The 13,382-nt window shown below is 43.1% G+C and overlaps 2 protein-coding genes across 2 annotated transcripts in view; one reads left to right on the plus strand and one right to left on the minus strand.

Annotated features, from left to right (window-relative positions):
• Positions 1-13,382, plus strand: part of FSHB (follicle stimulating hormone subunit beta) — a 196,706-nt gene that overhangs the window by 117,732 nt on the left and 65,592 nt on the right. The window lies entirely within an intron of this gene.
• Positions 268-4,119, minus strand: KCNA4 (potassium voltage-gated channel subfamily A member 4). Its single transcript, XM_045013230.1, has 2 exons — positions 3,861-4,119; positions 268-3,132 (listed from the first exon to the last, which is right to left on the minus strand). The coding sequence occupies exon 2, from the start codon at positions 2,316-2,318 to the stop codon at positions 324-326; it is 1,995 nt and encodes a 664-aa protein (XP_044869165.1). The 5' UTR covers positions 2,319-3,132; positions 3,861-4,119; the 3' UTR covers positions 268-323.

A 13,382-nucleotide genomic window follows, 5' to 3' on the forward strand; every position in this document is an offset into this window, starting at 1 on the left:
CTTTTACCACTGAGATCTTATTAGTGATGTCAACAGTTCACGCACCCTATTTAAAACTGTCTTGGCTTTAATGATTTCTTCCCCTCATGTGCAAAACGCTTGCATTCTAATAAAAATATAAAGTTTGAAATTACATCAGCTCAAACCACCTCTTCCACAAGATATATAATTTACTTGATATGTAATACAAGTTTAGCAACGCTATTTTTTATTTGTATTTAACCAATAAAGGGCATACTATTGTATGCTTGAGACTTTGTTTGCATATTTCATTTTTATCACTGCACTCTTTAATGCATAAATAAATCTGGAAACTTTCAATATTACACATCAGTTTCCACAGCTTTTGAATTTACACAGTTTTTCTTCTCTGTCTCACTGTCATTCCCTGTGTCCTGACTTTTTTTTTCCTTTACACAAAGAGACTCTTTAACTCCTTCTTCCATCTCCAAATACTCTGATTTACCCTCTGTGGAAGAAGAAGATGAGCTTCTAAATTTCTTCAGTAAATTTGTTGGGAGGTATGGACAACTGACTGCATTTTGTGTCAGTTGCGTTTGTTCTTCATTCTCAGTCTCTCTGTGATAGAAATAGTTAAAATTGGAGACAATCACTGGCACTGGTAAAGCAATGGTTAACACACCCGCGATGGCACACAGGGACCCGACTATTTTCCCACCCACAGTTATGGGTTTCATGTCCCCATAACCAACTGTGGTCATGGTCACTACAGCCCACCAAAAGGCATCTGGGATGCTTTGAAAATGAGTGGAAGGTTCATCAGCTTCTGCAAAGTAAACAGCACTGGAAAACAAAATGACTCCAATAAAAAGAAAGAAGATGAGGAGCCCCAGCTCCCTCATGCTGGCTCTGAGCGTATGACCTAGGATCTGCAAACCCTTAGAGTGTCTGGAGAGCTTGAAGATGCGAAACACCCTGACCAGACGGATGATCCTCAGGATAGCAAAAGACATAGCCTGTTGACCATTACTGCCCTGCTGCTGGGCCAGCTCAGTGCCCAGGGTGATGAAGTAAGGCAAGATGGAGACAATGTCTATGATGTTCATGATGTTCTTGATGAAGACCGCTTTACTGGGGCAGGCAAACCATCTCACTGTAAACTCAAAGGAGAACCAGATGATGCAGACTGTCTCCACAATGAAAAATGGGTCATTGAAGATAGTGTGCCCCCCACCATCCAGGTGCAGAGTCTCATTGAAAAGCCCCTTCCCCAAGCCCAGGGACAATATGAGCTCCTTGTTGTCTCTGAATTCTGGCAAAGTCTCCAGACAGAAGATGACAATGGAGATCAAGATGACCAAGACAGAGACAATGGCAATGCCCCTGGCTGCACTTGAACTCTCTGGGTACTCAAACAGCAGCCAGATCTGCTTCTTGAACTCATTGTCGGGCAAAGCCTTATCCTCTTCCTCTTTGACGAACCCTTCATCCTCCCTGAACTTGAGCATGGCCTCCTCCCCAAGCTGATAGAATTTCACTTCCTCAGTGAAGATATCAAAGGGCACATTGACTGGCCTCTTCAGACGGCCCCCAGACTGGTAGTAGTACAGGATGGCATCAAAGCTGGGCCGGTTCCTATCGAAGAAGTACTCATTCCTGAGTGGGTCAAAGTACCTGCCCCGCTTTGCCGGATCACCCAGCAATGTCTCAGGGAACTGAGCCAAGGTCTTCAGCTGAGTCTCGAACCGCAGTCCTGACACATTGATCACTACCCGTTCGCAGCACTCATACTCGCTGTAGCGTACTGTGCTGTAGCCCCCAGGGCCACCGCCACCACCATCATCAGGTGGTTGGTCCAAATACGAAAACTCATCCACATCATCCTCATCGCTGTAGAAGAACTTTCCTTCCTCCTCATCCTCTTCATCCTCCCCCTCATCTTCCTCTTCCTCCTCACTCAAGTCCTTCAGTATCTTCTCTTCAGAGCCACTGAGAGGCAGCAGCTCAGAACATGGGAAGGAGGCCCCACAATCCCTGCTACCCAAATAGTGGCTCCTCTTTCTTCCTCGTTTCCTCCTTCTACTGTTCTGACACTGGAACAAACTGCTGTGTGATGCATTCCCATTGTGAGAAGAGGAAGCCCCCCCACTCTGTACCTGGTGGTAGTGGTGATAGGATCCACCTCCTAACGAGGCCCCACCTTCTACTGCCGCTGTTGCCGCTGCCACAGCCGCAGCTGCCGCTGCCCTCGAGTGTGCCAGTCGTTCTCTCTCCCGAGCCCGAGCCTGGACGGCATATCCATAGGGCATGTGGCTGTTGCAGCCGGAGCTATCTGCACTCACCATTGCAACCTCCATTTTGTAATTGTTTATTTGTTTAATACAAAATAGTCTGGGATATCTGTAGTCACACCTTGACTTCTATGAGGACAAGTTCAAAGCCATTTGCATTTAGAGGACAGTTTCTTGGAAGCACAGCACATCATGGTATTAGTAAAACTGAATTTGTGTTTTGCAAAATTGTAACCACCACAAAATCTGCATTTTCTTATCATCCAGGATGTCTGACACAGATAACTGTGTTTTGCTATCAAAAAAATAAAAGATGCAGCCTTCAGATTTGATCTCAGAAAGAGTCTAGGCCTTGTCCTTTCTTCCACCAAGCTTCTTTATTTTTATTACACTCCAGTGGCCTCTCCAGAATCCACACATGTGTTCAAATTCATGATTTTGTTGTAGACTCCAAAGACTGCAGCCAGCAAGGAGCAAATGTTAATGCAAAGGAAGGAGGTAACTGTCCTGTTGTTTTCTTGATACAGAAAAGTTTCAGGTCTTTAGTTTATCATTGTAACCAAATGCAAATAGTCTCTTTTCTCATTTGCTCCAAGCAATGCTTTGGCCTAGCAATATGATTACTGATTAATAATAATATTTAGGGAGTTGAAGTAACTTCCAGCCATCATTTTGTTTACACAGTGAGGAGGTCTTTGCAAGCCCTCTTTCTTCAGCCTGTCAAAAGTGTCTCAAACCTTGGAGCAGCACCCCGGGCAGTAGCTGCAGTGGCAAGAGGAGGAGGAGGAGGAGAAGGCTGCAACACTGGCTCTGAGGTCTCCATAGGGGACAAGGGAGAGGATCACCCTTTGGTTATGCTCATGCAGAAGAAGTATTTAACCTGAGGCACATGCACACACACATACACACAAAAATAACAAAGAAAACAAAAAGGTTTAGAAAAGGTTGGTTCATTTTCCTAAGAGGCCACAGTGTAGGTCAAGTGCAAACTATGTCATTTATTAAAGTGTTCAGCCATCCACTACCCACACTATTCACATTTATACATCACACACACAAATACACAGACACTCCATACACCCACAGATTTTATATGATTTTGTGTATGGATATGGGTTGTGTGCATATATACATATAAGTGCACTTAAGTATATAATTGTTTTCTCTTTCAAACTCTAGGAGAGAGAGCAAAATCCATATAAATTCTGCTGTATATGGCATTCAAATTTTGCAAGACTTTATATATATAAAATCTTACATACATATATATCAAATGTTGCACAAAGAGACATATATACAGAATAGCTTTTGATATATATTTGGAACTTAATTAGAAGCTAGAATGATACAGTATATTCTAAATCTAACTTATGTTTTAGTCATTCTGCACGTTTTACTAAATTTTCACTTAGAAACAGGTACATACCTGGGCATATTAAGTGACGAACATCCATACTTGTATGACAAAAAAAATACAAACTGTAGCTTCCATGGAGCAACAAAACACACACACACACACACACACACACACACACACAAAACGGCACCCTCATTTATAGCTACCTGTTTATTAAAATACTACAGAAAGAAAAATGATATTATACTTACTGTTCCTAGGCAGAGAAATAGCAACGCTGTTCTCGCTCGTCCAAGGATCTGGAGAAAGAGCTCTCGAGGAGGGAACTGTACTAAGCAATCTAGGTTTCCAGGTGTAGGGACGTCAAAAGTACAGGTTGATGACTTATTTTTCTCGCTTCCCTTTATATGCAACCAGACCTCCTGGAGGAAGCCAGACAAATAGCCCGGCTCTGGAGAATTCTGGTCAGCGACGATCACTTCTCAGCCCAGATCTTAGCAAAACAACAACAATCAAGAATCTTGCTCCAGAAAAAAAGGATTCGCGTGTGTGTGCGCGCGCGCGGTGGAGTGCGTGTGTGTATGTATGTGATCACTAGTCTTCCCAACACCGGCGCTTGCTCTAGGGTTTGTGAATCAACGTGAAATAATCCCTGTACCAAGCTCTGGCTATTGATAAAAGGATGCGTCCTGCTTGTGGCAATTTCCCTCTCACGCCCGTTTACACTGCAGCTGATCGCCCCGCAGTCCAGCTACCAGTCACGCTCTCAGCATCCACTTGTTGTTGCTGATGTTATTTCTAGGGCGATGGGGGGGAGAAGGGGAGTGATGCAATGAATATAAAATACAGTAAAAACCAACAGCGAGATTTTCACTCCCGGGTTTTAAAGCCCCCCCCGCAGCAATCAAGAGAACTCTGTGATCAGTTAGTTGCTGGAGCAAGAACTGTTGCTCTCTCCCGCTCTCTACACCCCTTTGTCAGTCTTCTGCCCAATTCTCAACTGTGTTTACGTACCACTGAAGGACGAACGCCTGGTCTGATTTATTCCCTGGGCTTTCCAGCCCTCGATCGGCCCCTAGCGGCCACAGGCCCCCTTGCACGCATTAAGGTATTTGCAAACCCCCTTTGGCATTGTCTCTTTTTGTATTAATATATTAATTATTGAAATAAATATTCCAGAGCTGAATAATACATACGTTGGCTAATAAAACTTAGCTCTCAGGTTAATGCTCAAGGCTGTCTTTTTATTATTATTTTTTTTTTAAGAAAGAAAATCCCTGCTGCTCAGGAGGCACTGGGAATTTCAAAATGAATCAGAGAATGTCACACACCTTATCAGGTAAAAGCTGGATCTAACTGTCTCCTGCTGATTTTTGGCCCTGATCTCCCAATCTGCAACATCATAATAGGGAACCAGTCTTACTGCTCCTACTGGAGCAAAAAAGAAATCCAATCCGCAATGCACCCTGGAGTAGGAACGCTGCAAAACCCTGGATCTGGTACCGGGATCCTGCCAAGCTTCGGCCCCAAATTCTAATGCTTGTATAGAGAAATAAGTCTGGCTGCTTCTAATGCATGAAAAATCATCACTGTGGCACATCACCTGTGAGCACCACAAAACCAAGATCTGGCTTATGGATCCTACCAGATCCATCCAATTTTAGCCCTTACCTGCCTCTAAAAAAAAAAAATCCATAGCATGAGTAAGAAACAAGTGTAGCTGCTCCTACTCCACCCAAAACAGGGCAGATGGGAGAATTTGGTGGCTTGGGCTCAAATATGTCCAAGATCCAACTGGAGCCAGATACCAGATCCAGGTTTTCGCAGCATTGATGAATGGGGGGTGGGGGGTGAAATTTAATTTGAAAACAAGTGTAACCACTCCTACTTCACTGAAAAAAAAATCTGGATCCTAATACATCCCAGCTCAATAGCTTGGAAAAAAACGCATAACTGGCACCTGGATCTAACCAAATTTAACACCAGTCAAACAAAATGGGGGGAGGGACAAAAGCTCCTAGTGCACCTAAAAAATCCAGACCATAATGCAAACTAATGCAGCAGCCCCATAAAATCATGAATCCAACACCTGGATCCTGCTGAATCCAGCTTGCTTTCGTTCTTCCAAACCTAAGTGCCTACCAGCTAAATAGAGGAGTGTGGCTGCTTCACATCCACTGCAAAAATCCACATCCTAATGCCTCCCTCCATAACACTGCAATTCAAAGTTCCAGACTTGGAGTCTGTAGGGCCCTATCATTTCTTAGTCCCAAACCCCCAAATTGTGCCTTCAAAATAGATGGGATGTGTCAGGGTCCAGTATTTTTTCATGCTGTAGGAGCAGTTACACTTGTTCTCTATTCTTGATGTGGAGAACCGGACAATATCTGTAGTATTTGTATGAATACGGTGCATGCCTCTGTGTGTTTGTGTATGACGGGTTACTTACAATGGAGTTAGATCAAAAAGGATTGTTAAAAGAACCAATGAGGAAAGACAACACAATGACACAGAAAAAGAATCCTGGAGAAAACAATGGGGAAACTGTTGATTGGAGAATACCTCTTAACTGAGTCCATCCAGGCTAGCAGAATTTACTCTTCCCAGGGCTAAGCCTAGGATCAAAGGAGAATACTAAACCATGACAGAGCCCTGAACTAGAAAAGGGAAATGGGTTGAGTGAGTTGAGAAAGGCTGCCCAAGGAGAGTCAGAGAGCACTGACCATGAAACAACTTGCATCCTGGTCAGCACTATCAGGCAAGAAAACACCCAGGCTGATGGAGAGTGAGGGTCTGCAGCAAGCAAGATGTAACTGGGTACCCAAGAAAAATGAGGAGAGAGGCATCAAGGCTAAGTCATGTCTGCCTAGAAGTTTGAGAGGCATTGTCAAGTATAGGTAACTCGGTATGCATATAGGTCTCTTATATATACACACTTCTCTAAGAGCTGTGAACCTTTTGGCAAATAAATCATACTTTGTTTAGAAGAAGCTGCCTCCGTGTCACTGCAAACTTACTGTCCACGGATTCCCAAAAGGAAACTCTTGCAGGTGCCAAGTTCATTGGGCCTGCTAGGTATTATGGTTGGCAACCAGCAGTGTATAACCCAGAGTCCCAGTTGGAGAGTGGTTGGATCACAGGATCCTATCCCAAAAAGAAGTGAAACCAAGGCCCTGTCACTTGAAGAGGACTGGAAAAGGATGTCCAAAGAGCAGGGGAGGCAGGCAGGCTCCACCGAAGCCGCGGGACCAGCGGACCCTCCGCAGGCACGACTGTGGAAGGTCCACCGAAGCCGCGGGACCAGCGGACACTCCACAGGCATGCCTGCAGGAGGTCCACCGGAGCCGCGGGACCGGCGACCGGCAGAGCACCCTCCGCGGCATGACGCCATGCTTGGGGCGGCGAAATGTCTAGAGCCGCCCCTACCAAAGGGGCAGCTTACCCAGGGACTATGACACAGGCCATGGAACTTGGAGGATGAAGGCCAAAAATTGGATGGAGCTGGAAGGTTATTTGGTGCTTTCCTGACCTGGGGTGCACAGAAGGAAGAAAAAGGAGACTAGAACAAAAATAGCCCAAGCGGTTCATTTTTGTTCTTGGAGATTTTCTGTTTATTTTTCTTGGGTTATTTTTAGGCTCATGATCAGGGAGATTCTTCAAAACAACAATATTAGAAGAAGGAATATTAAACTATTAGAAGAACGGGCAGTCTGGGAGGATGGATAGCCCTGTGGTTAAGGCATTAGGTAGGGACCCAGGAGACCTGGCTTCACCCCTAGTTGTGTCACAAGATTTCTGGGTCACACTGGGCAGATCACTTATTTCTCTGTGCTTCAGTTCCCCAGCTGTAAAATGGGGGTAATTATAGTTCCTTTCTCCCACATTTTGTCTCTCTGGACTGTTTTGACTGGAAGATGTATGGAGCAGGTACTGCCTCTTTCTCTGTATTTGTACGGGGCCCAGCACAATGGGGCCCAGTCTTATTGCAGCCCCGAGGATTTACTGTAAATAAAAATCAACCAAACTCACAAAATTATTTGCATTGTGGAATCCCTGTCACTGGAAGTTTTTAAGAAGAGATTAGTCAAAAACCTGGCAGGGATCATCTAAGCTAGGTACACTTGGTTCCTCCTCAGCATGGGGAGATGGCCTAGGTGACCTCTTGAGCTTCCAGCCTTATATTTCTGTGATTCTGTGATTGTTTTAAAACTCTGCTTGCTCAATGTATTGAATCAAATGCCCTTCTTCTGTTTTTGCAATTTTGAAACAGGGCAAATGGGGAATATAATCATTATAAAGGCACACAAAAGCCCAGGTGATATTAGGTGTTAGACCGTGGGTGGCATTTGCTCTTGTCCACATGCCAGAGGAAGCTTATGGGGGTTGGAAAAAAATAGGGTGGTAGTTTCACCTCAGTTATGGCTCTCTGAAAATCTCATGGGGAGGATGCTTCGCAGGTATTCTTCTGAAGGTAGAACCAGGCCATTCTAGTGTTTGGTCAGAAGCATGGTCTATGAAATTAGCACATATACTCTGTGACCCAGCTATGGGTCTATGGACATCAGTTCCTTGCAGATTACCCCTGCTTTTGTCACAAATAATCTGGGGAGAGATTAGATTGTGGGCTCACAATTAATGCTGCTTTTGGACTGTTAAGGTTACATCTATTTGGGGGAGAACTAGAAAGAGCAATATTTTGGGCCAAGGCAAAGAATTCAAAAGCACTCTCTTTAAGAACTGTACAGTAGCTCTATACCTGGAAGTGTCTCACATTGCAACCTGGTATTGTGCCAAACTGTCACAGAAGTAGAGAAAAGAATTTTGACATGTTTCACTTCATGGCAGATATTTTTACCAGTATCAAATGTATCTGATAGTACCTTGTAATTTGGTGGGAAAGGATGTTTTCATGAGCTCATGACTTTTTGATTCTACAGGCCTGAACTTGACGTTCTTATACCAAAAAGCTGCCATTGACATCAATGGACGTTATGTTCATGAAGGAACTGCAAGATCAAGCCAAAAACTGGGTAAAACACTATCTCCATGATGCTATACATTTTGTTAAAGGATCCCATGCTAAAAGATATTATACATACAGCACACATATTACACTAGAAGGACAGGTCTCAGTGTTCAAGCACAAGATCAGGACTTAGGAGATTCATATTTTAGAATGTTCTGACACAACCATATTCTGACACAACTATCTTGGTCCAAATTTAGCCTCGCAGTAACAAAGTGCAACTCCCACAGGAGACTCTGGGCCAAAATCAGCGTGTCAAAGTTTCTGCTGTATCTGCTATGGCCAACTGATGGTGGAGAGAGAAGTTCACTGAGGGAGTTTTCTGCTCTGTGGCAGCACCAGATGAGCTTGGTCAGGAGAGAAGAGTTGCTTTGCCCCTGAGCCCTTCATATTAAATAGATTGTTGGGAGAGGGAAGACCCACAGTTGTGTCCTTTCTACCTTTATGTATCCATGAAATCTTGTCAGCCGCCACTACTACCAGCAAAGAGAAAGAGTAATTTTGTGCCATCATTGTAGTGGAGGGTTCTGCCAGTTTCTTACTGACACCCTACAAATGAGAATTTGACCTTGTGTCTTAAAAAGAAACTGTGATTCTGCCACAAAAGTTGAAAGAACATGTAAATTAATAGGTGTGGTATCAGAACTGTGTCAGTTTTATGTGTCAATTTATTCACAACTGTGTCATGGATTGGGTCATGAGATAATGGTTATGAGCTTTCTCTTTCTTACAGTTATATTCACACAACGGCATACACATACACATGTATGCATTTTATCAGTCACGACAACCTGACACATCAGAAACAATTGTATGCAATTCCTTCAATGGAAAATTATGTTGCCAAAAATCAGGGTCCATGTTCAGCTTGATTCCTAATGGCTTCAGATCAGTGTCAGATGGGAGCTTGATAGTTTTATGCGCCACCTATATAGGCCCAAGTAGGCAATGACAACAGAACAAATGGTGTCCAAGCAAATTACATGCAAACTGTGTCCACGCAAAAGTTCATTAAACTTCTTAGTGTTGGGAAGGTCGTTGTACAGCTTCATACAAGCCACAAAGTTAACAGTAAAATAAATGTTCCCAGCTTGGACATACAAGCAAAATTAGCAGTCCCTGTCAGGGGTGCCAGATAGTTATTACTACACAAGGATGGAGAAAAATAAACTGTCAAGGCTAAAACATAAATTAAACGTGCCTGAGGCCAATTTTGATCTAGCTAGCAACCTAGGGAGAATTTATGATAGTGTTTACTTTGGTAAACCACTATTATCATTAGCCAAGTAAGCATTCGGAAAGCCAAGGTGTCAATTACAGAAAGGAAGAAGTGTGAGGAAGGATGATCCAGTGGTTGGGGTACTAGCCTGAGATTCAAGAGACCCCAGGTCTATTCCTTGTTCTGTCACAGACTTCCCGTGCGACCTTGGGCAAGTCACTTAGTTTTTCTGTGCTTCAGTTCCCCATCTGTAGACTGGGGATAACAGTACTTTCCTACCTCGGAGAGGTGTGGTGAGGATATATGAGATTGTGAGTTGCTGATATACTATGGTAATAATGGGCCATTAAGTACCTGAGATAGAAATGTCTCTTTTCAAGGAGTCCTGCACTTCCTTGGGTTATCATGAGAATGATTTCCATAATGTTTGTGAAGTACTCAGATACTATGATGATGGCCATGTCATTACCTAGATAGACAGTATATAAATAAGTTAGATATTAAATAGATGAGGTTGGTGTTACTTTGTAGGTTTGAGGATGCAGACAGAGGGAGGCAAAAAATCCCTGAAAACTCCCTAGAAGTTGGTTAAAGTGACCCAGTCCCACCCCAACACAATTGGAAAGATAACTTCTTGCCCAGCCCCACAAATTAGAGAACGCTTGTGGTTCCCAATAGTACATCTACATCAGTCCTTTGTCAATGACTTAACATTTCCATAGGGGCATTCTCTGTACATAAGACCCTCTTCTTGCATTACCAGTTTGTGACTCTGGGAGCCCCTCAATGCCAACTGGCAGAGCCCCCCCCCATACTATAACCCACATCAGGCCTGACAATTCATTTCCCCAAGACACTGTTGTCATAATATGTACCTCAAAGATGTCATGTAAGGTATCATATGTAAACTGGTGACATGCTGGTCCTGAAAATCATTGCATGATGTATGTGTACAAAGAGTTATAGATGTGTGCTGGAAATATGTTCCTAAAATGTATTTGGGAGACAGTGCATAAACCCTGCCCTGCGCAAAGGAATATGTATTTACCTATCTGAGTAGCTTGGTTTCAGGCACAGGACAATGAAAGTACATTTACATCTACGGTAAACAAAGCTATTAGGCTAAATCAGTAGGGGAGAAGACTGTTTAACAATCACCTAAGGGACAGAATCTGTACCCCGGGAAGCCTTCCTGACTCTTGAGGCAGAGATAATGGAATGTGGTAATATAAGTGGAGCAAAAAGATCTTTCAGTTATCCATCACTGAGGGAACATAGAGAACAGCACCCTTTCAACCTATGAAAGTTGGATCCTCTAGTCTGGAGGGCTAGGGATGCTGGTAACTTGATGTAAGTAAGGAAACTGCTTAGGCAAAGACTGTTACTTGATAAAATTAAGTTTTAGTCACTGAAAGGGCATTTTGTTTTGTTTTGTTTGTAACCATTCTTGTCTCTCTTATTCTTGCTTAGTATCACTTAAATCTCTGTTTTTTGTGAATACACTTATTCTTGTTTTATTACAAAAACATCTTAGTGCGTGTATTAAAGTGAAGTGTGAGTCTTCCGCTAACCTAACCTGATGTGTGCTCAGTCTCTTTGATGACAGAGAACTTAATCATTCCTGTGAGTGACCAGTGAGAGGGACTGGACACTGCAGAGAGAGATGTCTCTGTGGAACTCAGAAACTAGATTCACTGACTGTTACCTGCAAGGTGAGGGATAGGGGTAATATAGTGGCTCACAGTTCTGGGTGTCTGTAGCACAACGTCATACAGGTGCCTCAGACAAAAGTTTCACTTCACCCAAAGTTGAACAGGGCCTGGACAACTGTACCATTCACCTGTATGGAAACCATGAACTTAGTGGGTCCCAGTATATTAGCACAGTTCTCCACAGTTTGGGAGTACTCACAGTTGCACTACACTAAGGGGTATTTGCTCCTACAAAAAGCAAGGTGGGCCTCTTAGCCCTTTAGAAAATTTATTCTCATACCTACAGGGTCTCCCCTGGCAGACATTTTCTTGTGATATGCAGTAATGCAAGGACTTGGTGCATGGAGAGTGCTGCAGTTAAGATTTGCACAAATGAATTATGACTATGCCCATTTCGCTAACTAAGCTTTGATTGGTTACCAGTTTTAGTGGTGCCCAGCTAAGATTATATTTCATTTAATCATCTTTTACTTCATGCTTTAACCATGCTTTTTATACTTAGCAAGTAGCACCTCCTTGTAAAGATCCATGGAGTTATGTCTGGTTGACTGTTACATTCAGTTAATCATTGGCAGGTGCCTCAGAGAGGAAGACACTGAAGAGGCTGTGTCATGAATTGGTAACAGCCTAAGTACACGGTCACTGGCAACTGAGATGGTGTTCACTGTTCCCTGACAGTGCCATGAGGAGGCTGGTGAGGGTAAGCAATGGGATAGAGTCTGAAAGGGGAATAGGCACTGTTAGCAATCATTCCAGACTGCACTGATGGGTTTTAATTAAACAGACTGTTATGTGGTAATAAATGAGAAGAGACAATTAGTAACTATTCGATTTCTAAATCAATTACAGCAGATAACTTATTTCTTCTCCCATTATTACTTTCCTCACTTCCCTCACTGTGCTTCTTCCTGTCCTGTTAGTGTCATTTTCCCTCACGCTGTCTCTTCATGCCACTACTCTATTCCCCTTTTCCAATATATTGTTGTCATGCTTTTGTCCTTCCCACATATTGAGACTAAGGTCTCCAAGGTAGGCAAATTCTATGTTGGTATATACACAAAATAAATTAAAAACAGGAATGAGATCCTTTCTCATAAAAACAACCTTAAAACCTATAAGATGTAAGCTCATGTTCAGAACAAGAACAATTAACAAGCAAAATCAAAAGGAGAAATTTTTCAAAATCCAGCTTCCTTATTCACAAGGAGAGTTTTGTCCTCTTCCTAGCCAGCCACACACCAAGCAACCACTTTCAGATATTCTGGGAAAATATTTGAAAGGAAAATCTTTTTTTTCCCCTTTCATTTGTGAAAGTAATGAGTATTGAATTACTCTGGACTCTTGCCCCAAATGGACGGCAAATATTTTTGAAGCAAGTTTAGTGCTGGTGAAGGTGCTAGAAATTAACAGCTCTGGAGCCTGAAGTCCTCTCTCTATTCATAGAAGAGTTACAGCATGGGAAGAAGCAATATACACTTCTTCATACTCCCCTACCATTGTGCTTCTATCCTGATCTGGTCAGGAAGAGGGGAATTCAATCTGAAAGGGTATGTCTGTACTACAAAAAAAAAAAAAAAAAAACCATGACAGCAAGTCTCAGAGCCCAGATCAACTGACTCGGGCTTCCACTATAAAATGTTCTTGCTCGGGCTCTGGCTGGAGCTCTAGCTCTGAGACCTACTCCCCTCTTTGAGTTTTGGAACCCAAGCTCCAGCCTAAGTGGTTTTTTTTAGCCCCATACCATGAGCCTCGCAAGCTCAAGTCAGTTGACCTGGGCTGTGTGACTTGCTGGGGTTTTTTTTTCATTTGTTTGTTT

Source organism: Mauremys mutica, chromosome 4 (assembly GCF_020497125.1).
Source record: "Mauremys mutica isolate MM-2020 ecotype Southern chromosome 4, ASM2049712v1, whole genome shotgun sequence".
NCBI classification, from domain to species: Eukaryota; Metazoa; Chordata; order Testudines; family Geoemydidae; genus Mauremys; species Mauremys mutica.